The sequence below is a fragment of the Pezoporus flaviventris genome, unplaced genomic scaffold (assembly GCF_033815535.1).
Source record: "Pezoporus flaviventris isolate CSIRO_AGI_PZ_B2104156 unplaced genomic scaffold, CSIRO_AGI_Pfla_v1 ptg000066l, whole genome shotgun sequence".
NCBI classification, from domain to species: Eukaryota; Metazoa; Chordata; class Aves; order Psittaciformes; family Psittacidae; genus Pezoporus; species Pezoporus flaviventris.
In genome coordinates, this window is record NW_026892614.1 from 12,289,535 (window position 1) to 12,316,512 (window position 26,978).

The 26,978-nt window shown below is 42.9% G+C and overlaps 1 protein-coding gene across 2 annotated transcripts in view; it reads right to left on the minus strand.

Moving 5' to 3' along the window:
* The window catches only part of MAP10 (microtubule associated protein 10), a 57,740-nt gene that overhangs the window by 3,676 nt on the left and 27,086 nt on the right, over positions 1–26,978 (minus strand). Inside the window, exon 3 of one of the 2 annotated variants that reach the window (XM_061471265.1) lies at positions 19,991–20,155. The exons of the other annotated variant lie outside the window; for it this stretch is intronic. Coding sequence (XP_061327249.1) covers positions 20,138–20,155 — 18 coding nt within the window. The 3' untranslated portion in view covers positions 19,991–20,137. Of the gene's footprint in view, positions 1–19,990; positions 20,156–26,978 lie in introns of those variants that run through there. 2 annotated transcript variants of the gene reach the window in all.

Sequence of the window (26,978 nt, forward strand, 5' to 3'; positions counted from 1 at the left end):
CCACAGAGAGTAAACAGTCTCTCCTTGGTAAAATCTATACAAACTCTGGCATGGCTGCCAGTCATTTCTTGCCCGATGTGAAAAACAAAACCCTGTTTCAGCATTAGCAGTTAATGGTATTGAAAGTGCTGAATAGCCAATTCAGCTCAATATTACTGTGAAAAAAAAAAAGTAACTTGAGCAATCAGATGGATGAAATTCAATTTTTAAATTATAAAACCATCTTTATGGTTACCATGTGCTTTGGTTACTATTTTTTATCATGTGTTTTCTAGCTTAGCTACATTTGTCAAGTTACTGGTAATGTAGTTATGTTTAATTTCTCCTATAAACCCTTGCAGAGGGCTGCTTATAATTCTGTTTCTGTCATTACAAATTCTGATTCATCAGTTTAGATCGCTGTTCTGAAGTCTTGGTTGCTAGGAACAGTGGTTTGCCTCCTTGCCAGGAACTGAGGATTTGTTTTCTTCCCAGAAGAAAAGCTTGTTATTTACTTGTATGTAATACGTGCTTTGGCTGCATGACTGATATTTAGATACATTTGTAGTTTACGTGTTTTTCAAGTAAAAATCCTTCATGACTGAAGCAAGTGGGTCAACACAAAGTGGGTAGAAGTATCATAGCAAGGCAATACACTTAACATTTAAAATTTAATAAAGAATGGATCCCTGCATTATGATCCTGTGTCAGAGATTGGCCATTATCCTGCAATAACACAATACAAAGGTTTGTATTCAGTCTTACTACCATTAATTGTCATCATAGGTCCATGGACCAGTAATGTCATGGCCTGTGCCTAGGGGAAGCCTCCTTCCTTCCAATTTCATTTTGAACACCTACTTTTGCACTAGGAAACTTTCCCCATTTAGTATTATTCCTGTTCCATAGGGGGAAAATTTTAAATCTCTGTTAACCTGGAATTAAGTTTAATTGTTGGAAAGTAAATTTTGGAAAGTCACATCTAAAGATCACCTGAGCAGCCTGGTGTCAGAAGGAGAGCTGACTGCTCTGACTTGTTAAGCTAATGGGAGATGACATGACAGAAGTCCTTTTTTAATTAGGGAAACCATGAAGGAAAGAAAACATGGGAGCTGGGGGGACAGTTAAGGCTTGGGAAGATGCTCTCTTTTCCCTCAGTCATAAGTCTCCTGACTCACGCTCTTAAATGAAAGCATCAACTGTTGTATTATTTGCCTGAATTGTGCTATAGACTAGTCTTGTGCTGAAAGAATAGCAAAAAATGGTTCTTTCTGTCTTGTTGTGAGTTCCTAATCTCAAGGCATGGCCTTTGAAGGTTGGTTAGTTGGTTGGTTGGTTGGGTGGTTGGTTGGTTGGTTGGAAGGAAGGATTATAGCCCTGGGTTGCTTGGACCCAAGGCCAGAAAAGCTTTGTTGTGGCATTGCTTCCCCCTTGTTGGGTGAAAGTGGAACAGAGTTAAAGGAGCTTGGGCAGTGTTTAGGTTTTTTGCCTTTCTCCTTATACTACCATGAAGTTTGTTGCCTGGTGACAAAGCAAGAAGTTCACTGCTTTAGGCACTGCCAGGGCCCTGGCCTCAGCCCCTATCTATTCCTGCAAAGACTCCCTGCACCCTGGCAAGTGCAAATTTACTTCAGTCTCAATTACAACGTTGCAGTCAATACCACATCCGTGTTATCTTTTCTCTGTTGCAGGAGTCTTGACTTTGGTCCTGCTACCTCAATAGGCAGTCTTCCTCTTTTTCCACCTTTATGGATAAAAAGCAACTCATGTAAGTAAGGATGATGTGACGAAGTCAGAAACAAATTGCATTAAGGAGAGTAGCTGGACCTAGTGAAAATTATCCTAATGCATTTAAAATATAAATGTTACTCTATAAATGCTTTTTGTTGATGTTATTTAATTCGAGATAGAATGATAGAATCATAGAATAGTTATGGTTGGAAAGGACCTTAAGATTGTCTAGTTCCAACCCCCCTGCCATGGGGAGGGACACCTCACACTAAACCATGTCACCCAAGGCTCTGTCCAGCCTGGCCTTGAACACTGCCAGGGATGGAGCATTCACAGCTTCCCTGGGCAACCCATTCCAGTGCCTCACCACCCTTACAGTAAAGAACCTCTTCCTTATATCCAATCTAAACTTCCCGTTTAGGTTTTAACCCATTACCCCTTGTCCTATCACTCCAGTCCCTAATGAAGAGTCCCTCCCCAGCATCCCTATAGCCCCCCTTCAGATACTGGAAGGCTGCTATGAGGTCTCCACGCAGCCTGCTCTTCTCCAGTCTGAACAGCCCCAACTTTCTCAGCCTGTCTTCATATGGGAAGTGCTCCAGTCCCCTGATCGTCGTCGTGGCCCTCCTCTGGACTTGTTCCAACAGTTCCATGTCCTTTTTATGTTGAGGACACCAGAACTGCACACAAGACTCCAAGTGAGGTCTCACAAGAGCAGAGTAGAGGGGCAGGATCACCTCCTTCAACCTGCTGGTCATGCTCCTTTTGATGCAGCCCAGGATATGGTTGGCTTTCTGGGCTGCGAGCACACACTGAAGCTGGCTCATGTTCATTTTCTCATCGACCAACACCCGAAGTCCTTCTCCACAGGGCTGCTCTGAATCTCCTCTCTGCCCAACCTGTAGCTGTGCCTGGGATTGCTCTGACCCAGGTGTAGGACCTTGCACTTGGCATGGGTAAACTTCATGAGGTTGGCATCAGCCCACCTCACAAGCGTGTCAAGGTCCCTCGGGATGGAATTCCTTCCCTCCAGCGTATCAACCGAACCACACAGCTTGGTATCATTGGCAAACTCGCTGAGGGCACACTCAATCCCACTGTCTATGTCAGTGACAAAGATGTTGAACAAGACCGATCCCAACACTGACCCCTGAGAGACACCACTCGTTACTGGTCTCCAGCTGGACATTGAGCCATTGACCACAACTCTTTGTGTGCGGCCATCCAGCCAGTTCTTTATCCACCGAGTGGTCCACCTATCAAATTGATGTCTCTCCAAATTAGAGATCCTTCTTGTTTTACATTGGGTACAATTAAAAAGCCAGTAATTACCATATATTTTATGGAACATAACTATTTAAAGTTTTGGAAATGGTTCTGTCAGGCTCAGCTGCCTGGTTGCTAATGTTTTCAAGAGCAGCCTGTATGAATATACATTGAGACAATCTAAGTGAGAGCCAAAAGGTCCAATGGAGATTTCAAAGCAAAATTTTGATGACTAATACCATGATGCATTTTAGATACCGTTAATCTCAGTGTTCTGACCAGAATGGGGTTTTGATTATTTATGTTCTGTTTCTTTCAAATTCCCTTCTATGTTTTGTATTTAACTGTTGTAGCATTTGGCACTGCCTGTCTTAATCCATTTTAGTTGTGATGTAGAAATTCACATAGCACAACATTTTCCTCCAGAGGCATAAACAGCATTTCGCTGTGTAAATTGGCAGAAGGGAGGACAGTTATTCCCATGGTATGCATACAGCCCATAAATGAATCCTTCTGGATAAAAGATGTACTGTAAGTGTAAGATCATTATCAAGACTGTTATAAAAACCTGAGTGCTGCTTGGAGAGTCTTTAATACACTTCTGACACTCTTTCCTTGCTGATAGTTCAAAGTTCTTCAGTACTTTTTCTGCTCTTCTTTGTTCATAATGTTTTGGGGTTTTATTTAAAGAGAATAAGCTGAGAATCCTGGCTCCCACAGCTAACTATTATTCAGCACAAGTTTGTCCCAGAGCCTTTCCAGTAGAAGCTATTAGCTGTTATAAAACCTGTATCAATCAAAGCAGCATACAAAGAATATACCACTATTTAAAGTACTTCATAAGTTTGGCATATAATTCCTCAAGGGATGGAATGGTATTTAGGCATCATACCTAGTGAATAATGATAGTAATTGTGATTGTCTGAGAATACCAGTCACTGATGTCTCAAATTATCATGATCAACAGAAAGCTAAGTTCCTTTGAGAGGAAAAGGTAGGGCAGTTTTTCTGGTGATAAAAGAGAACATCTTTTTACCCAGCCTAGTCTCCAGTTACAGCAATTTTGGACCTTTCACAAGTAGTAAAGCTGGGGAAAAAAAAAAAAAAAAGTTTAAAAGAAAGAAAAAAGAAAAAAAGTAAATTGTGTTCTTGCTCCTGCAGACTCTGAGCTGGTGATGAATGAATCTTCAGGGGTTTAAAATTCAGTCCAAATGAGCATCCAGCACTTCAGATTGCTATCAGATACATATATGAACCACTCATATATAGGGAGATCTTACGTAGGTTTATCATCCTTTGCTGTTAAACTGAAATAGCGTGAGAACAACTTTCTTCATTACATCTCACCATTTTTTGTATCAGAAGAGAAGTGTGAAGTAAACTGACTGAACTTTGGGAGGTTTCTTTAACACACTAGGCTCATTTCAGTTAGAGAGACTGAGAAAATACAGAGATTTCCTGTTTATTCAAGTTATTTTGTCCTTTCCCACACTGATTGGACAAAAATCCAGAATTTAAATACCTGACTGTGTCTCTGAGCAAAAGAGTATTCTTTTGTGCAGAGACACAATAACAGGCATTTCCAGTATACTCTTATTGCTACTTGTGCATAAAGATCAGCCAAATGTTAACACTGCAACCATTTTTTTTTGCAACCAGTGTTAACATTGCAACCATTTGCAGCCATTTGCAGAACATGAATTATTTCTTCTCACTTCAATGTGTCAATGTAATTAATTCATATTGGAGAATAACATTCCAGTTTTAATTTAACTAGGTCCATTTAATTCCGAGTCCTTGCTGGAATGTAGCTTAAACAATGAGTGCATCTTATGAAAATATACAAGAAAATAACATCTGCTGCACTGTATTGGCAACCACCAGGGCTAATGAATGGTTGTCAGTATCAAAACAGATGTCTGTTCACGGTTAAAAAAAAAAATTCTTTACCAGTTTAAGTAAATTCCTAAATTAATTTAACTCTTGTTTGCTGTCTGTGATTCAAATTGTTTGCTATGGTTGAAGTGTAGGTAGACTGAAAGGTTTCTGTTCCCCTTAAGAAGTCTCACTTCAGTGTGACATCTAAGATGCCTTGTGGAATCTGTAAGGACAGTTTGATTTGATGAGGATTATCTGGTCAGTAGGAGAAAACTTTCATCATTTGCTGAGTATAATCATCTTCTTAGGAGTATTACAGTTCAGAATGCTGAAGTGAAAATTGAACGTTTAAGGGAAAGAACACAAATTGTCATATACAATCAAGTGAAATAAAATAGAAGCTACTTCAGTGCACTCCATATGTCACATTCTTAGCAATCCTCAGCCACTAGGTCTTGCATCCTCTTACATCTACTCCACTTCCTACTGCTAACAATGTAGGTACCAACCCTCAAAAGGATGAGCAAACAGCATGCAAGGCCCATAGGACTCACTGAAGAGGCATTAAATTCAGTTCCTTCTTCCTCTTGAGATAAGCAGTTCCTTTAAACCTTTCTTGGTTATCCAGGTCACTATTAGAAAAGTCCATTTTCTAATGAAGAGTTTCATTTTTTTCAGTTGAGACATTCAGTGTACAGAATCTGGTGAGGACTGACCCAGCAATACCAATCCTAGATTATTTCTCTGCATTTATAGAGATTTTTAACCTTATGACAGTGTCTTTAGCCTGCCAAGTTTCACAGCCACATGTCCACCTTCATGCAGATGCATGCATTAGACATGTTTTGAACACATTTTTTCATAATGGTGGCATTAATACTTGAATAACCTCATCATGACATACATTTCTACGTACATTCTCTTTCCTCCAGCACTTTTTCTCCAAAGTATTTAAGAAGATTAACTGATTTTTCAGAATGAATCAGAAAATTACATGTTGTGTTTTATCTTTATCATACTCAGAAAATTAGTGTTACAGCATGTCAATAATTCATGGTGACATATAAATCAGACTGAATTCAGCACAGATCACAGAGTGGCGAACAATGCTCATTATTTAGTTTAGATTTATGGACATCAAGGGGAATTAAAAAGAAAATCTGTAGGTGTTACCAAGGCTTTTGCTGTTTTGTCAGGATAATCCCCGAGTATTGCACATAGTTAAACAATTAGAGAGGTTAAAAACAGTGCACAAGCTTGGTGTCACTCCATGTAAGCAGTCTTTTACCCCTTGCACTGTGAAACCTTACTGGATTGCTGTGTTTTCCTTACTGGAAAGTGCAATCTTTCATTTTGTAGCTGAAGTTTTGTATGTATCTTAACTGTTTGTTGTAGGTATGAACTCCTTACCATAAAGGATTCTCAGTACGATGCTGAACCCAAACACATGAATAAAACCCATGTGAGGATGTTTTTCCAAATGGTTTTCAGTCTCCACAAAGTAGCTTTACCTGAACTACTTAATGGTTCAGAAATATGGTTTTGGGAGTTTTTACCCTCTGATCTTAGTCTGCACGATTAGCAAGCACAATGCACTGATTATCTTGTAGGGGCCACTGAGCTCTGACTTCTTATTTCTTTGATTCTTCTTGTGTTCATTTGCTTCTGCACTATATCTCCCAGTCAACAGCAGGAGCAAGGGAAGGGAGAGGGTACAAATGGAGAGAACTTCCTGTGCTAAGAAATGAACAAAGCTATGGATTATCATTGATTCCATAATTACACTTTATGGCGCATGGGATGTGTGTGAAACCCTGGAAGAATTGTGGTGTGTGGAAAGTTGGTTTCTTTGGCTTCTCAGTCACTGCAGTGATACATTCAGATTTCCTTTTCAGCTTTGTTGTTCCTTAATCTTTTGCAGGGGTAAGTCTTCAGGGGTTCCCGTCTATAAAAACACTTGAACACTTGTGTTCATGTAATTTTTATTCCTTTCACACAGAGTCAGAGAAAAAAATTGCTTCCTTCTCTTATGCCTGGTAATAGCATATGCATTTTACAGCCTCACTAAAATAAAAATCAAGAGACAGAATGTGGCCTCTGCAGTGAGACTGAGCAGAAAGTTTGGCTCACTGTGTTCTGACAGGATGGCAGAACACTCTCTTCTATTCCTGCCTTTTATTCATGTAGAATTGGAAGAACCTCTTTTCTGTATATTTTGTCCTGTGAGATGGAGGGACAGATTTAGGCAGCATGTTTTGGGAGCAAAAAGATGTAGATCCCAGTTACACAGTGGGAGCTGTGTCTTGAGAAAGAATGTCTCAGAAAAGACAGGGACAGGCATTGAGGGGTAGTTGTTTGAACGTGTGCTGGTTTTACAGAGGCTGAGTAGTTAACACAGTCCTTGGCAGTATTGCAGGTGAAATCTAGAGCAGGGATGGAAAAGCACATTCTATCATTACACAGCATTAGTGCATCTGTTACTGGGCTTCCTTGTCCTGTGCTGGTCTGTTAATACACAAGGGAGAGGCGAGAGACAGTGGTGTAGAAAAGTCATTAAACCTCCCAGAATAAATGGTAACCTCTCAAATGCACCCATTCAGGTGACTTGAGGTGACTTAATCACTCTTAATATACACAGGAAGATTTGTAGTAGCGCAGTTTTAATGAGCTCTAAGAGGGGGTTGGACCCACTCATATTGGAAATAGAATGCCAAATTTTCTAATGGGATGGTAATTAGCTCCTGGGACATAGCAGTCGTGATGGATTTTGCATCACTTCCAAGACCTTAAATCTCATTGTGCACTACTCCACACAATTAGTTTTGTCTGCAGCTCATTAAAGTGACTTGGGAATTGCTGGGTGAGGCTGTCTGCTCTGCCTAGATGAGTGCTTTCTGTTTTAAGCTTACTTGTAGTTGACATATAGTCCTTTTCTACAGAAAGTTCCAAGGTTCAATTTTATTGAAAGTACGAGCTGCCTGTAAAATTGCAGATCGCTGGAACTTGTGTTGGCAGGAATGAAGATGCTCTTCCTTGTTGGGGTTTTTCTCTAGGCAGCATTAATTTTTTCAGTGTGGTCTCTGCTAATCCTGATCACCTATGTCTTCACTGGATCTGCGGTGAGCCCTGGCAGATCACTATGTTCTTGCTACTGTTTTTCAATAGCACTTGACCATGTGAGAGTGATTCCCTGCACTATTACACACCACTTAGCCCTAGTGGAGGGTCCTGTAAATGCCACTGAATGCTGCCATGGTACTTTTGATGTCGCAGAATCCAAACTTCTTAAAACTGTATGTACAACTATGGAAGGATTAGGTGCAGCTAATTCAGGAGAAGTTGTTCAACTCCATCTTCTGTAAGTGTGGATTTCAGTTGACTTGTGTTCAGTGTGAAAGTGTATTTCTTTCAAAGCTGGCTATAACAAACTGAAGGCAAGTGCTGCAGTTACTTCAGCACACATAATTTACAGTGGTGTGGGGAAGTAACCCCTTTCATCCCAAAAGAGATGGACATCTGTTGGACACATTCTTTTCTATGATACCTTTGTTACATGGTGTAACTGGTTTCTACTGATGTGAGAATACAATGTATCTGGTGGCCTCCCATAGATAGACATGTGTTTGATAGAAGTGACCTGTCTCATGTCTCAACAGTGCAAGAGGGAGCTCCAGGAAAATCAAAATCCTGTTTAATTTTGCAAGAGGGAATGTGTCTCATAGTGCCTAGACTGTCATCATCCCCCACGCAACCTTTGTATTCTCTACACGTCTGCTTCAGTTCTGCCTGATGTGCTGAAGAGATGTCATCCACAAGAAAACCCCCATCAATTCACTGGGTACAGAAGTTCTGGTAGATCCAGAAGCAGTCAGAACCTGACCTTGGCTGAACTGATCATGTAAAGATACCAAAGCATCTATTATTGTAGCAGGTTTAGTTGTATCTGTTCCAACTCACAGAAAAATAACTGTAAAGGGAATTATTTTATTAGCTATAATTTTAGTTAAAATCCACTTTAGTCCCTGTCAGAATAATCTCGCCTATTTATATGAGTGATTATAGTAACATAAATCTTTTAGTATTGTGGTTTCTGGACTGACTTGCTTGTGGTTCATTGCAACAAGGTTTTTGTTTGGCTGTTATAAAACCAGTGGGTTTTTTGGTCAGCTTGGTTTGGAGGAAATTATTTGTGGCAAAGTCCCCAACATAGGGAAATGCATCAGTTCTCAAAGTTGTGTAAGGTAGCTTCCCCAGGCTGCCCGGGATTACACAGGAGTGGTGCAGTTAAAAAGAAAAAGCGTGTTCAGAGAAAGAGTCTCAAAGAGACCCTTGTCTTTTTAATGTAGTTCTGTTCCATGTTTTATTCAGTTCACATTTTAATCATGTTTCAAGACTGAAGCAGTCATTCAGAAGAGGAGAGAATCATCCATTCACCTTCATGGATGTAGTGATATATGTTGTAGTTTCTGAGTTACCTGCATCTCTTACTTCCCAGTGGTCCCACCCACAACCTAAGGAGGATGTGTCCCTTGCTGGCTAGTCCTACTGTTCTCTCCCCACTGTGCAATTCCATCTGAGCCTGTCTGCAGTTCTCAGAGGGTGCATCTCTACAATTGCAATGGAGTATGGCATTGAGATGCCAGAGCTGTAAAGGAGTTGCATTGGTATTACCTCCTCTGTGCCTGTCCATGTGCAGATTACAGCTCTGGGAGGATGAAACACCACCATCTTCGTATTCCAACAAGGTATCCTGCAATGCTGACACGCTTGCACTTCATCTGGGTAGGCTCTGCGCTCTCTCTCCAGCATCTCTGCCCTCTGCTCCCAGCATGTGTTGTGGACATGCGCCCTGACTACCTTGAAAGTTTTGATTTTCTCATAGAACCCCAAGTTAAAGCAACAGTTTGCTCTTGACATATTACAACTCATAAACCAGATCATTAGTTCTTGAACAAAACATTTAGGAGTAACCCCCCATCCTTTTAAGCATCCACAGCTTAGTAGTTAGTCCCCTGCCTTTCACTAGGGCTCTTCAAAGGCCAGCACCACAGAGTACTGCATACAGCTGGCTCTGCTTGTTGTGAGATCATTCTTGTTAATACAGATTGACTATCCTCAAACCAGTAGGTGTTATCAACAGGGGCCTATGAATCTAGTTGAAATACTCCATGCTTTTTCTTATGAGAGGAGAATGTGACACCTCAAAAGACTTACCTTCCTTCTTTTGGTATAGAGGATTTACATTAATTAGTTCTCCCTGCCTTAAGTCTGTGAAGGGAGTGGATTTTTATCTTGCTTTTCCAGCTCTGTGGTGTCCTGGGTTCAGCAGTAGCAGTCATGGTTGTTTTTTTTTTTCCTTTGTGCTAGCTGGTGCAGTGCTGTGTTTTGACTTCCAGCCTGAGAATAGTGTTGGTGAAGTCGATGTTTTCAGTTGTTGCTATGTGATGTTTACCCTGACCAAGGACTTTGTGAGGCTCATGCTCTGCCAGGGAGGAGGGGAAGCAGAGATGGGGCGCCTGACTCGGGCTAGCCAGGGAGGTATTCCATACCACAGCACGTCATGGGCGGGGTGGGGGGTGACTGGGAGTTACCCGGAAGGACACGGGCTTCCGGGTGGAACTCATCTTCCCTGCCGGTGGTATCGTATTCTCTTCCCTTGTTATTTTCCCTTATCATTGTTGTAGTTGATAGTAGCGGTGGTGATTTGTGTACATTGGTTGCTGGATTGTTCTTGCCTCAACCCGTGGGAGTTGCACTCTTTCGATCCTCCTCCCCGTTCCTCCGGGAGTGGGGGAGAACCCCGGTGGCGGGGGGACACGGACCTCGATTGTTGTCAGCTCGGCACCACTCACTGGGAGTGAGTGAACAAGTTACCTGACTGGGTTTAAACCACGACAGTTCTTTTTGGTGCCCAACGTGGGGCACGAGGGGTTGAGATAAGAACAGATCTGACTGGATTGGTAGTCACTCGTCACAATTCTGATTTATTGGCTCTCAAGGTTGTTCCTCTTGAACTCACAGTTTCAGTATATCGTATCTTACGTCCATCCGGTATTTGCTGTATTAGTGTTTTTCAAGTGTGGGGCTTGGGCTAAGGTTTTTGTCCCATTGTACTTTATGGTAATGACTTGTAATACAATAGAATCATTGATCATGAAACTGATCTGGTTTATGTTCCCAGTGTGGTCACCACCTTTATACTTTGGGAGGTATATGATGGAGGTGCTTAGCAATTACACATCTTTTTTCTCCTTCTCAGGTGCTCAACCTGTGAAGGAGACATTCTTTTACCCTCCCAGTCGTCCCCCCAGACCATTTACATTTGAGAGTTTTGAATTTTTTGAATGGCCTTTTAATGCTGTTGAGACTTGTTTGCTGATGGTGATGGGAATCACCATGCTAACACGCATACAGAGTGTGTTTTGCCCACTACTGATTTCAAGAGTTAAGCAGAGTCAGGTTTGGGTCTTGTCTGGGGTCAAACGACAATGTAGGAGGACCAAGAGATTTTCCCAGAGGCTGGACAGCCATGAGTGGCAGGGTGTGTGGGATAGTATGGGCAAGTATCTAGGTCAGTGGGCCCCTCCAGTACTTTGGAATTTCACTACCGAACAACTGCAAAATCCAGAAGAATTAGTAAAACACTTAAATGAGGTGTGTGGTCATTCTGGCCATATCAGAGATGGACAAATCATGGCAACGTGCTGGGGCTTGGCCTATGCTTACAGGGCCTTGTTCAACACTATCCAGCACCTTCAAAAGGAAAAGAATGTTGGTGGATCTGAGGGCAAAGCGACAGTCGCTACTCAAACTTTGGCTGCAATGAACTGCGCAGCTACCCCAGCAGCAAGTACAGCAGCTGCTCAAACTTCAACTGCAACAGACAGCGCGGTTACCCCAGCTCCAAGCACAGCAGCTGCACCACCCCCAGCAACAAGTACAGTCGCTACTCAAACTTTGGCCTCAATGAACAGAGCAGCTACCCCAGTGGCAAGTACAGCAGCTGCTCAAACTTCAACTGCAACAGACAGCGCGGTTACCCCAGCTCCAAGCACAGCAGCTGCACCACCCCCAGCAACAAGTACAGTTGCTACTCAAACCACAGTGATAATCACTGCAGCCAAACCAGAGGACCAATTCGTACCAATATCGGTTGCCCCTGTATGCAAGAGAACAAGCAAAAAGGAGGCAAAAAGGGTGAAGCGAGATGAAGAACCAATGAATTCACCACCCGGTCCAGAATCTGATCAGGAGTCATCATCACATGACTAAGAAGAAGAAGAAGAGGTAACTTCTCGACCTCGGACCTCAACCGAGCTGCGGAATATGCGAAAAGATTTTACCCGTCAACCAGGGGAGCACATCATCACCTGGTTACTCCGATGCTGGGACAATGGGGCCGATGGTCACGAACTAGAAGGTACAGAAGCCAAGCAGCTGGGATCACTTGCTAGAGAAGGGGGAATTGACAAAGCAATCGCAAGAGAGAAAATGTCCCTCAGCCTTTGGAGGCGGCTCTTGGCAGCTGTGAAAGAAAGGTTTCCGTACAAGGACGATGTTACGAGTCGTTCGGCCAAGTGGACTACTATAGACAAAGGCATCCAGTCTCTGAGGGAATCGGCCATCGTAGAGATGATCTATCACATCAAGCCGAATAACGGGGATACACCTATAGATCCAGATGAAGTTGAATGTACACGACCCATGTGGCGAAAACTTACACGGAATGCACCGTCATCATATGCCCATTCATTGGCAACAGTAACCTGGAATGACATAGTACCACTAACAGTGGATGAAATGGTTCATAAACTCTGAGAGTTCGAAGACAACCTCACCCCTTCCATCATCTCAGCTGTGGAAAAACTGTCCCAGGACCTCAAACAATTGAGGGACGATCTATCTGATTTATCCAGCTCCTCACGTGTACCAACACACGTCTCAGCTATTAACAAAAGGCGTCCTATTGTTCAAGAGAGGAGATACAGGAGGTATACGCCACGGGGTACCCTATGGTTTTACCTGCTGGATCACGGAGAAGACATGACAAAGTGGGATGGAAAACCTACTTCAGCTTTGGAGGAACGGGTGAGTGAACTGAAGAGGGGAGCAAGGGCCAAGACTGATCGTCCCATGAGAGCTACGGCTTCAGTCTCTGGTGAGCAGTTTCCCAGATGGAATGGAAGAGCTGATTTTACTCCAGCTCCTGTGATAACGAAGAATAATCCCTTCCACCACGACTTAAGTGTCCAAAGCTGTGACGACCATTAGAGGGGCCCTGCCTCCAGCCAGGTGGAGGTAGGGGACAATCGGATTTACTGGACTGTGTGGATCAGATGGCCTGGCACATCAGTCCCACAGAAGTATAAGGCTCTAGTAGATACTGGTGCACAGTGTACCCTGATGCCATCAAGCTGTCAAGGGGTGGAACCCATCTATATTTCTGGAGTAACAGGAGGATCCCAAGAGTTGACTGTGCTGGAGGCTGAAATCAGCCTGACTGGGAGGGAGTGGCAAAAGCACCCTATTGTGACTGGTGCAGAGGCTCCATGCATCCTCGGCATAGACTACCTCAAGAGAGGGTACTTCAAAGACCAAAAAGGGTACCGGTGGGCTTTTGGTATTGCTGCTTTGGAGACTGAGGAAATTGAGCAGCTGTCCACCTTGCCTGGTCTCTCAGAAGATCCCTCTGCTGTGGGGTTGCTGAAAGTTGAAGAACAACAAGTGCCAATTGCGACCACAACAGTGCACCGGCGGCAATATCGCACCAACCGAGACTCCCTGATTCCCATCCATCATCTGATCCGTAGACTGGAGAGTCAGGGGGTGATCAGCAGGACCCGCTCACCCTTTAATAGCCCCATATGGCCAGTGCGAAAGTCTAATGGAGAATGGAGACTAACAGTAGACTATCGTGGCCTGAATGAAGTCACACCACCATTGAGTGCTGCCGTACCGGACATGCTAGAACTTCAGTATGAACTAGAGTCAAAGGCAGCCAAGTGGTATGCCACGATTGATATTGCCAATGCATTTTTCTCCATTCCTTTGGCAGCAGAGTGCAGGCCACAGTTTGCTTTTACTTGGAGAGGTGTCCAGTTCACTTGGAACCGACTGCCCCAGGGGTGGAAACACAGCCCTACCATTTGCCACGGACTGATCCAGACTGCACTGGAACAGGGGCAAGCTCCAGAACACCTGCAATACATTGATGACATTATTGTGTGGGGCGATACAGTGGAAGAAGTCTTTGAGAAAGGGAGGAAAATAATCTAAATCCTGCTGAAAGCCGGTTTTGCCATAAAACGGAGTAAGGTCAAGGGACCTGCACAGGAGAGTCAATTTTTGGGAATAAAATGGCAAGATGGACGTAGACAGATCCCCACAGATGTGATCAACAAGATAACAGCAATGTCTCCACCAACTAATAAGAAAGAAACGCAAGCTTTCTTGGGTGCAGTGGGGTTCTGGAGAATGCACATCCCGAATTACAGTTTGATTGTAAGCCCTCTCTATCATGTGACCCGGAAGAAGAATGATTTTAAATGGGGCCCTGAGCAGCAACAAGCCTTTGAGCAAATTAAACGCGAGATAGTTCATGCAGTAGCCCTTGGACCAGTTCGGACCGGACCAGATGTAAAAAATGTACTGTACACTGCAGCTGGGGAGAACGGTCCTACCTGGAGCCTCTGGCAGAAAGCTCCAGGGGAGACTCGAGGTCGACCCCTCGGCTTTTGGAGTCGGGGATATAAAGGATCTGAGGCCAGCTATACCCCAACTGAGAAAGAGATACTGGCAGCCTATGAAGGGGTTCGAGCTGCTTCGGAAGTGATTGGCACTGAAGCACAGCTCCTTCTGGCACCCCGGTTGCCCGTGCTGGGCTGGATGTTCAAAGGCAGGGTCTCCTCTACGCATCATGCAACTGATGCTACATGGAGTAAATGGGCTGCACTAATTACACAACGAACTCGAATAGGAAATCCCAGTCGTCCAGGCATTCTAGAAGTCATCATGGACTGGCCAGAGGGCAAAGATTTCGGAATGTCACCAGAGGAGGAGGTGGTGCGCGCTGAAGAGGCCCCACCATATAATAAACTGTCAGAAAGTGAAAAGCAGTATGCCTTGTTTACTGATGGCTCTTGCCGTATTGTGGGAAAGCATCGGAGATGGAAGGCAGCTGTATGGAGTCCTGGACGACAAGTTGCAGAAACTGCTGAAGGAGAGGGTGAATCGAGTCAGTTTGCCGAGGTGAAAGCCATCCAGCTGGCCCTGGACATTGCTGAACGAGAAATGTGGCCAGTACTTTATCTCTATACTGACTCATGGATGGTGGCAAATGCCCTGTGGGGGTGGTTGAAGCAATGGAAGCAGAGCAACTGGCAATGCAGAGGTAAACCCATCTGGGCTGCTGCACTGTGGAAAGATATTGCTGCCAGGGTGCAGAACCTGGTGGTGAAGGTACGTCATGTAGATGCCCATGTACCCAAGAGTCGGGCCACTGAGGAACACCAGAACAGCCAACAAGTGGATAAAGCGGCTAAGATTGAAGTGGCTCAGATGGACTTAGATTGGCAACATAAAGGTGAATTATTTTTGGCCCGGTGGGCCCATGACACTTCAGGCCATCAGGGCAGAGATGCAACATACAGGTGGGCCCGTGATCGAGGGGTGGACTTAACAATGGACACTATTGCCCAGGTTATTCATGAGTGTGAAACATGTGCTGCAATTAAACAAGCCAAGCGGTTAAAGCCTCTTTGGTATGGAGGACGATGGTTGAAGTATAAATATGGGGAGGACTGGCAGATTGACTATATCACACTGCCACCAACCCACCAAGGCAAGCGCCATGTGCTTACCATGGTGGAAGCAACCACCGGGTGGCTGGAAACATACGCTGTGCCCCATGCCACTGCCTGGAACACTATCCTGGGCCTTGAGAAACAGATTTTGTGGCGACACGGCACCCCAGAGAGAATTGAGTCAGACAATGGGACTCATTTCCGGAATAACCTTATAGATATTTGGGCCAAAGAGCATGGCATTGAGTGGGTATATCACATCCCCTACCATGCACCAGCCTCTGGGAAAATTGAACGGTACAATGGGCTGTTAAAAACTACACTGAGAGCAATGGGTGGGGGAACTTTCAAGCATTGGGATACACACTTACCAAAGGCCACCTGGTTGGTCAACACCAGAGGATCTGCCAACAGGGCTGGCCCAGCCCAGTCAGAACTTTTACATATTGTAGAGGGGGACAAAGTTCCCGTGGTGCATATGAAGAATTTGCTGGGGAAGACAGTCTGGGTAATTCCTGCTTCAGGTAAAGGCAAACCCACTCGTGGGATTGCTTTTGCTCAGGGACCTGGATATACTTGGTGGGTAATGCGGGAAGATGGGGAAGTCCGATGTATACCTCAAGGGGATTTGATTTTAGGGGAAAACAGCCAGTGAATTCAATTGTATGCCGTTGCCTGCTGTGTAATGCTTTTATAGCCCATCAACTAGATGTCTCCAGGTCACCAGCGACTGGCTCTGACTTCCCTCCAGCCATCATCCCAACAGAGAATGAACTTTGAATATCATGGACCGAATGGACTCGGCAGCATTATAGGGATTGGTCCATGCACTAAGAAAATGATCTTTTCCTCTTGGTCTGTATGTATATGGATGTATATATATGGGAGAGCGATGGTGTATTGAAAATGTGGGATCTGAGCACGACGTGAATGGTATGGAATAAGGGGTGGATAATGTCCTGGGTTCAGCAGTAGCAGTCATGTTTTTTTTTTTTTTTTCCTTTGTGCTAGCTGGTGCAGTGCTGTGTTTTGACTTCCAGCCTGAGAACAGTGTTGGTGAAGTCGATGTTTTCAGTTGTTGCTATGTGATGTTTACCCTGACCAAGGACTTTGTGAGGCTCATGCTCTGCCAGGGAGGAGGGGAAGCCAGGAGGAAGCAGAGATGGGGCGCCTGACTCGGGCTAGCCAGGGAGGTATTCCATACCACAGCACGTCATGGGCGGGGTGGGGGGTGACTGGGAGTTACCCGGAAGGACACGGGCTTCCGGGTGGAACTCGTCTTCCCTGCCGGTGGTATCGTATTCTCTTCCCTTGTTATTTTCCCTTATCATTGTTGTAGTTGATAGTAGCGGTGGTGATTTGTGTACATTGGTTGCTGGACTGTTCTTGTCTCAACCCGTGGGAGTTGCACTCTTTCGATCCTCCTCCCCGTTCCTCCGGGAGTGGGGGAGAACCCCGGTGGGGGGGGACATGGACCTCAATTGTTGTCAGCTCGGTACCACTCACTGGGAGTGAGTGAACAAGTTACCTGACTGGGTTTGAACCACGACAGTTCTTTCTAAGGACAGAAAGTCCTTAGCTGTACGTACAGCTGTCAGAAAATTCATACAGTACTTTTTGAGTTTTCCACAATTCTGGAGCATCTGTCACGCTGTCACACAGTAAATACTGATTTACTGTATTATACTATAGACACTTTCTGCCAATCCATTCAATAACGGCTATTTAGGGTTTGATTTTTATCACACTAGCAAGCTTTTGAAGAACAGGGTAATGTAGACTACAAAGAAATTTTTCTTGCCCCTTCAGCCAAGGAAGGAACTGTTTAAGTACAAGCAAAGATGTGTGCCTGTAGATAGCAACGAAAAGTCAGGCAAATGACAGAAATTGCAGTGTTCAAGACACAGAGCCTTGGGCGACATGGTTTAGTGCAAGGTGTCCCTGCCCATGGCAGGGGTTGGAACTAGGTGATCTTAAGGTCCTTTCCAACCCTAACTATTCTGTGATTCTATGAAATTGCAAGTCCTGTTCAGTTATTTGAGAAATAACAATTCAATCCTGCTGTAAAATGTCTAGTACTTTCAGGGTGGTAGAGGAGGATGGTTTGGTTTCTGACTCTGTGAGCTGGTTTGCCAGTTCTGACTCCTTGCTATCTCAGCAGCCACAAAACACAACCACCATTGATGCGGCTGTAGAAAAATCTACAGTGAGTTTTCCCATCAGGGACCATGAATGCTGTGTCATGCTGCTTTCTGAGAATGAATTCTGAAATTGTATCTGGTGCTGTGTACCTTTATCGTTTACTTCTTCCTCTTCAGGAGAAAGTTGAGTGAAGGGAACTTTGTAGACTTATTTACATCTCAGTGCAGTATGAAGGGGTACAAGAGCACCTTCTTCCTCTCAATGAAGCTGCAAGCTTCCATCTTGTCTTCTTACAGCATTTTTTTAAGTCAAGAAGGCTTTTGGGATCATACCTGCCAGCCCCGTGAACAACTTTTGGGGTGGACCAACAGGCTCAGGCAGATTAGCAGGAGAGCACTGATCTCAGAGGTGTTATAATCCCACTAGCTTCAGGAGGAAGCCAAGGAGGAGGGAAGAGAGAGCCCATCCACAAGAAAAAGACCTGCAGTACAGTTTTGTGCTGGTTTAGGCAGCAAAGAGTACACATAGGAGAAGAATAGTATAATGCCCTAATGCTGAAAGGTTATATGTGCAGCCCTGCCATCCTATTAAATATCAGCAAGCCCAACCACAAAACACAGTTCACATAAAATAGGTTTGATTATCTTTGCTGCCCTTGGAACTGCTTGTTTATGTTGAGACAATTGCAGTAATTCCCTTCACTGGAGGTTCTGTGAAAGAAGAAAAGCACTTCTACTCATTTTGGGACTACAGGACACATCTGATGTTTTGATTTTTCATGTCACGTACTCAGAGGATATGGAGGTGCTCCTCTGTTCCTGTGGTCTGTGGGGCCATCCAGTTTTCCATCTGAGGTCCCCTCAATAACCTTAAGGGATTTGCCACCTTGACAGACTGGTGAACTCAATAGGACAGCAGAGAACTGTGAAGCAGCACCCAAAATAATGAAATAGCACTAAAATCTTTGCCTGCAAGGAGTCTGACCGGTGAGGTACTTAATATTTATTATGAATATTTACTTTAAATATATTGTACATCCATCTGCATAAAGCAGTAGTGCAACTGTGCAGTGACACACCTGGGAGAAGAAAGAACTTTAGTGGTTTAAGACTCGGGCAGCACAGACCGTCCCAAAGGCTCCCAGGGCATGGCGTAAGGAGGAGGGAGGGGGAGACCACAAAATGGCGGGAGGCTGGGATGGTAGCACAACCTTGCATGCTCCCTTTCTGCTGGTTCTACTGACAGGCTGTCTCCAGGCTTCAAGCAGGCATCAGGAGACCCATCAAGAATCTTTATGTGGAAGCCCCTGCTACATGTCCTCAGTGGCACAGTGATGATCCAGTGACCATAAACTGAGGTCTGGTTCCAATGGGAGCACCTTGGATTTGTTTCTTGTGATTGAACTACAATTGCAGCAGTTAAGACTTTGGCATGGTTGGAGCACTAGGAATGTCTCACTTTCCCATGTGTCTGCCTTGGTGTCCATTAACATGTGAGATCACCTGACTTCCTTTCCCTCAGTCATCACACTCTTGGTGATCTTCTTTCCTTACCCAGTGGCCTGTTTTGTTTTGTTTATCACCAACACTGTAAAATTTTGTTTAAATTGTGCAAGGCATTGAAAAGAGGTGTGAAGGACAGGCAATACACATAGAAAGCTGGACTCAAAATGTAAACTAGATGACTTTTGAAACTGGCATTGGATAGTGCAAACTTCCTGTGTGTCAACAGTTAAAAAATAAAAGAACAAAGATAGGGAAATAACATAAAACATTTCTTCAGAAGAGTGCAGTTTAATGGGAGGCAGTACTGTCAGCACACAGTGGTTGAGACCAATATATTTTTGTGCCCAACTTTTCTTCTTGCTGTTTGATGTGTTATGTCTCTGGGACAGCACCATACTCCTATTTCAGCTCATCACAATGACATCATGGAGCTCCTCCCAGAGGTGCTGCTCTCTAGGGCAGATTGTGTGGTATTGTGCAGTGTTTGCCTTCCTTGTTTTTAACCAACTTCATTGTATCTGTGCTCTGGACTTTCTTCTGCAGCCATTTCAAATTGCTACAAGGAAAAATCAAGGGTATTTGAATAATGGATATTCAATGTGGCTTCTCACAGGAAGCAATGGCTGCTTTTGGTATCTGAAAGGGGACAGTAAAAAAGCTCAAACCACTGGAAGGACAATAAGCATGGTTTGGATTCCAGTTTATTACGCAAATAATGCCATTTAGTGCTAGATAGGAAACAATTTGGAAATGTTAGCTCAAATGTCCAAACTACCAAAAGTTCTTCCACCAGCTGGCACCCTTGTAGGCAATTTCTTCATTTGGTCTCTCTGCTTACTGTTCATATTGTGCCTGTTGGATAAGAAGAGACTGTCAGCTTCCTTAAACTATCACAAGCATCACTTCTTTTTTAATGGAAAGAAAATAATTAAGTAAACTTTATAGTTTGATTACTCATCAAAACCAGTATCATGCTTGGTATTTACAGACAATTTCTGGTGAATATCCAGCAAATCGGAATCTTGTTAGAAAAACATTATTAATAATAATCCCTTTTTAGCATAACTTTGAGAAAGACAAAGGTGAATACTTTTTCTCTGAGAGTTGGCTCAGGAAGTAATATTTTCTGATTGTGTATCTGAGGACAACAAACTCAGATATTACCTAAACAATTCTTTTTACAGATTATAGTTGTGCTGGAAATATGTTTACTTTATTATCTGTAGTTCTGGTCTGCAAGCCTAGCATACTGTAAACTTGCTCTGATGACTGTCAGCAGTTCTGTTGCAAATATAATACTGGATTTGTGGGAGTTCTTACTGAAAGTTTATTTGGAGTCTGTTTTCCTCCAACTTAATTTTGATATAGGAATGCTATTTCAGAATGCCTCCCATTCATGGTACTTTTTTCTTCTAGTTGTCTTTGGGGTTTCTGGAAGTGAGGGGTGTGCTTTGGGCTGGATATTCCTAACAGTTCCTTAAGGCTACTGAGTTCCATTACTGCACGCACACATTCCTAATCACGTTGAAGTGACAATAAATATCAGCTCAATTTAATTATTTGCATCTGCCTACTAATATTTCAGTCAGTTTGGAAGAAGCCACCTGTGGGATATTTTTCATTCCTTTCTTGTACGTGACAAATATGGATAGATAATCCAAGGTGGTTCAAAGAACCGGTCAGGGAATTGCTTATTTTCCTCATGAAAGGATTTTTATAAATGAAAATGCTTGATTTTTATGAAAATCAAACAACCCCAAAAGGTCACAAGTCCCAAAACTATGTAGGGATTTTCTTTATGAGGAAAAACACATCTAAACCAGATCTTCTAATTAAAAGTTCTGTATTTTCACCTTTTACCAACATAGTTTCTTTAAATTTTTTGTTTTGGTTTGGTTTTTCTGGTGGGCTCAAGCAACTTCAGCTTCTGATTTTCTTTCTATGAAAAAAATGTATTCACATATCTTGAAGTTTGTTGAGGTATGTTTTATAAGGTTATAGAACTGAAGCATTTTTTTAACATTAACTTAAGGTGGGTGTTTAACATTGTTTTAAAAACTGAAGGCAGTTTAACAAAGTCACGCAAATAAAATACCCTGTCCTTTGTCAGACACTAAGTGTGGATATTTTTAGATCAGGAGGAAAATGTTTTGGATATGTATAAACTTCAGTATTTCTAAAACATACTGTCTGGTTTGCTGACTAAAAATTTCCAAAACAGTATAATAAACTGGAAGATTTAGTTATTCTGTGTGGCATCTCTGTGAGAGTATTTTATTCCTACACCATGAAAAAAAAACACAAATCCAAGGGTTTTTTTTAAAAAAAAGGAAACAATATCACGTGTTTTATGGGACAGTACCCCACCCCCACAAAGTTATATGCCAAAGAAAAATGAAAATCTATCTAAAAGATCTGGGGGACATATGACAGAAAATATGTTAAGATATTTCTCTACCTTGTGATAGTTGAACTGCTTGGTCAAAGTGAAAGGAGAGAGGGTGAGTTCAGCAAAATGGGATTAATAGACTCAGTATGTTAACAAAGTATGGAGCCTACTTGGAAGAATAGCTGTCAAATATACAGGAATAAGTGAAAACTATTAAACATTTAAAGGCTTATGCTTTCATCTTGCTAAAGGGAGATAACCTTCTAATAAAGGTGAAGCAGGTTCTGTGTGGTGGGGAATGCATTAGGCTGGGTGCACACTAAACTTCTGTTTCTCAAACTATGGCGTTCATGGAAAGGGAACCTTGAACAGCTGAATCTACTTTTTAAAACCAATTTTTCACTACTAATACCTATTTCTGGAAAGCATGCATTTATTTGCCTTTGCTGCCAGCAGCTGCTCATGCTCCAGAGCATGAGCCAGAATCAGTGTTTAGACTTCTAGCCAGTATTTGCAGATGCTTTTCACTCCCTCAGTCTGGTGGGCTTAATGGCTTCTCCCAGTGGTAAAATGCTGATCAACATGGCAGTAGCATCAAAGGGAAAGATCTACTGCTGATAGCCATGAAGGCATGGTTTGTGTGATCTCAGATGAAGGTTGTTTGAAAGAAGGGAAGGATAATCACATGAAGATGGATAGATCCAAATAAGAGAGGCATGCATGTCTGCAAAAAAAAATGCGGTATGTTTGCCTTCCTGTAAGGAAATCTAGGAGTTCCTAGAGGCCTATCATGAGAGATGGTTTCCTCCATCTTTGTCCTACTCTGCAGCAAAAACTTAAAAAATAAACAGGATGTAATCCATACACTCAATAAATGTATCCAGTTTGATCGGCCCTTTCAGAATGGGGCTCAGTACAGGGTGTAATACACTGACAAGAACAGGACAAATGGGGGGTTTTGTGTTTTTATCCTAGCCTAATGGAGGTGGACACATCTGAACAGTTTGACCTCTGAAGTCTTTCCTTATTTCAAGTCTGTTAATAATAATGAGGCTCCCAGGCAGAATGATCTCCCCTTTTCTGTCATATCTCACTTTCTTTATCCATTCCTGGCTCCCTGCCTCTTTGTTCTCTGCACCAAAAGCTCATTTACTGGTTTTCTTGCTGGCTGTGGCTGCTGGGGTTCACTTCCTTTCTGTGCATTTTCTTCAAAAGCCTTGAAATGTCACATAACTCTATGTCCTGCTGAGATGTTCTTGTCTTATTAACGTACCAACGGGTGTTTTTTAATGAGAAAACATGAAAGTACTATAAGCCTTCCTCTGCGCCTCCCCAGACTGATCATGAGAAATTGATGAATTGTGTGAAGTCTGCAAGATATGGGAATTCATTTTAAGTCTGGGCAAATATGCACAAATAAGAGTTTGTTCTTTAGGAAATGGTTTGAAATTGGCTTTTCCAAATAGCATGCTTTGACTAGGGCTCAGGGCTCTGAGGCTGAATACAGTATCCCCAGAATAATATGACAAACGAATTCCACTAACATGATAAAGACAACATAGTTCATGGACTTTGGAACAGACGCTTACATTACCTGTTCTCACTGGCTTTCATCTCTGGAGTTAACAATTTGGAGCTCATATATATCCTCTAGCTCATGAAGTGGGTGCCTACTCTCCACTACTGATCTCCTAAGGAAGTGATGTAGCATTGCCCCAGTGATAGGGACCAGGTTCCTCATCTCAAGGCTGGGCTTGTTTGTAGGCTGAGGTAGCAGGCATCCCACCAGTGCTTTTGAAAATCTGGTAGGTGTTTGCTCACAAATTCAGAAGCCTCACTGTCAAGTCTTCCATGCCAAACTCTTGGTCTAAGTTGACGTTTGCTTTGGCTCCACTTTTTGTTCCCCAGTATTCATTGTGTAAGAGAGAGAGGAGAAGGCAGGAGAGTCAAAAACAAGCATCAGGAGGGTAGGCAGCCATCTAACTGAAAGGACTAGATTTTTCTCTGCACTGTGTTTTAAATAGGTCTGCAGAGACCTGTTTGTCTGTCTGAAGTTAAACTGTGTGAGGCAGGCCTGTTGCAGAAACCATGGCGCAGAGTCCATCCCGTATCATCACCTGCAGGCAATTCTGCATAAGAAAATGCAAGGGCAGAAGAAAGGTTCACCTAATCACTGTCCTGTCACCAGTGATAGCCAAATGGGGGAGCCTGGAAAGAAGTATAAGAACAGAGCAAGCCTGCAGTGATCCCTCCCCAGGATACTCTCCCAAGATCCAGGTATTTTTTGCTCAGGGACTCACTAAGACAGTGTTCCTAAGGCACTTCCTTTGTAGTCAAGAGTCCTTAACAGATTTTTTCATTGCAAATTTGCCCTTTTTTAATACACATATATTTTTTACATGTGTTCCTTTGTTAAGATGTTTTGCAGCTTAACTGTGTATTATAGTATCAAGAATCTCTCATTTACTTTGAACTTTTTGCCACCTGCTAATTTCATCTAATGCCCACAGCTATAAGTGGGAATTATATTTTAAGACCAGAGTATCTCTTGCTCAGCATATAATGTGTGCTGAAATGTGTGCTGCATGGGCAAACGGGAATCATAAAACAGAGATTCCCCTGGTCCATGCTTTGTGAAGGCACATCACACTACCACTACAACTCCTGTATCACAGGAAGAGTTTCCAAAGAGTGACTCACTTTGTATTGTCATGTACAAAAAATTTAAACCCTGAAATCTAATGTGGAGCCTAGGGGAAGAGATGTAGGAAATGAATGATGAGAAAGGTTCAGCTGAGACTTTGTCTTTACACATGTTTTAAATATGGTAACCTAAAATCTCTATATAATTAGGTCAAAAGTTCAGAAGAAAATAAAACGCTAAGGGAAAAGTACAGCAGGGGCTTTCCTTAAGAAATACATATCAAAATGTTAAATTTTCCTTGAAAATAGGAACTGTGAGATGTAACAGTGGAGCACAAGCAAGACTGGATACGTAAGTCATTGATGGCAACAGATCATTTTTATTACAAATTACATACAACAGCAGGGAACACCCAGTGTTAAAAGATAACACATGCATATCCGCATATTGACACATTCTTTTTTTAAATATGGACTCCTGTGTTGGTGTTTTCATTGGCAGCAGGAAAATAAATTTTGCCTAATCTCTGATTTTCATTCCAGATAACACCTTCCTTTTTCCAGCTGCCAGTAGTTACAAGGATGTCAAGCAAGAGAAGTAGTTTACTGGTATGAACTGGTGCCTTGGCCTTGCAAATCTCATAGTCCTGACTCCTGATAAGCTGTGCTGTTTCCTTTGTGGGGTATGTACCTTCAGTTTTAAGGGGCTTACCAGCATGAGCGAGACTTATGGAACTGAGATCTTTGTGAGGAAAACCATAAATGCTGTGTGCTCAAATGAACTTTCTGTGCTATAAAAGCATATAATTAATTCCTTTTGTATCATACTTGTGTTTATGTATGTGGGGCTAAACCTTATTGTGATTACAAAATCAAAGGGAAACCACTCAGGAGCTTCTAGGATTAAGGTTTCATTATGCCTAACATCCATCCCTTCTTCCACTACAGATTCACAGGTTTTGAAACAAAAAAACACTATTTGGTGATTAACACATCAAAGTTTGGGGGGGTTCGGTGATCACAGTAGTATGCAAAGCAAATGCAGAAACATCCATTTTGAAGCGTTTTACACATAACTTTTCTCAAATGCCATCCCTGCCAGCAGGAGTCTGAAACAGACAGTTGCAGCTAAACCAAACAAAAAAAGAATCTCTTCTTGAACTGTAAAAACAGGATCGTAGGAGACTATGAGAACTCCTTGAAGCCACTCTCCCTAACTATTCTGACCTGACGATTGTCTAATCTCTTCTTAAAAAACCCCACTGATGGAGACTCCACATCCTCCTCAGGCAGTCTTTGAGTGCTGAACTAAGCTTCCCACTAGAAAGCTTTCCTAGCGTCCCATTTGCATTTCCTTTGTTCACTGAAGCCATTAATGCTGTCCTATTGCAACAGGCACCGGGAAGAGTCAGTCCCCTGCTTTGCAGTGTACGTGAAGTTTACAATTTCCTCTGCCTTCTCATTCACAGATTAAATCTCTCCCATCCCTTTGATCATACCCTGCTGCACACTTTCTCTAGATCTCTTCCTTGAAGTGGACTACCAAAATTGGATGCACTAATCCAGACCATGTCTTACAGCACTTCACAGAGCAGAAGTTTTATAAATTTCTTTTAATCTATTTATATATAGCTTAGTATGACATTTAGCTTCACCCATCTAAGGATGACCTTTGGTTTTTTTGTGACAGAGCAGTACTGTAACAGGAATGGCAAACCTGTGGTTGCTGAGCCACATGCAATTTGCAAGTGGATCACGTATAGCTTCTCTGTATCAGGCTGCATAGGGTACCTGGAAGCATTCCCTGTGAGTACAGCCAGACAGATGGCTCAGGCACTGGAATTTGTTCCTTTGGGCTGAAGTGTAGAAGACTCGTTTTCAATTTGGATCAAAACCTGCAGTACTACTTAAGAAACCATGCTTGAAGAAACTGGGATGAATCTTGCCAATTGAAGGCTGCCAAGGAATCAGCTAAACTATCATTGTAAGACAGGGCACTGTTTTCCCTGACCATCCCTGCTACAGAGAGTAAAATCTAGCCAAACACTTTTCATTTGTAGTACTTCTATTTAACTACAAAGGCAGCACTGTCAAGCCAGAAACTGGCTAAGCTGAAAGTATCTAAAGGGACAATTTCTGCTGAGTTAAGCCCATTGGGTATCACTGGGATGGAGAAACAGGACCACCAAGGAAAGAATCTCTGGGATTCACTTCTGTGATGCATAACAGAAAACACTGACTGGAGGTACGCTTAGACACAAAGTACTGAGCTGGTGTGTTAGCAACCAGAACCAAAGAGTTGCACAGCTCCATGAGAAGCCTGTGAGGGCTGCTTGTCTTCTCAAGTACAGACAAGCATGTGCATCTGTACACAAGCTCTTCTCTACTAGAACAACCTTTGAATGAATAAACACTGATAAGAGGCTTAAATATTGTGCCTGAACTATGTTTTGACAGCTGTCGCTTGTACTGTCCCCTCCCAGGTCTATCTTTTAATTACATCAAGTTAACACAGTGTTTCATCTGTCACCCTTGCCTGGTAGCAGAAAGGGGCAAATTCAGCCATGGGATGAACAGATTTAGCTTTTCTCACTGCCATGACACAGTGTTTGCTCCTCTCCACTTGAATCACTTACTAACCAT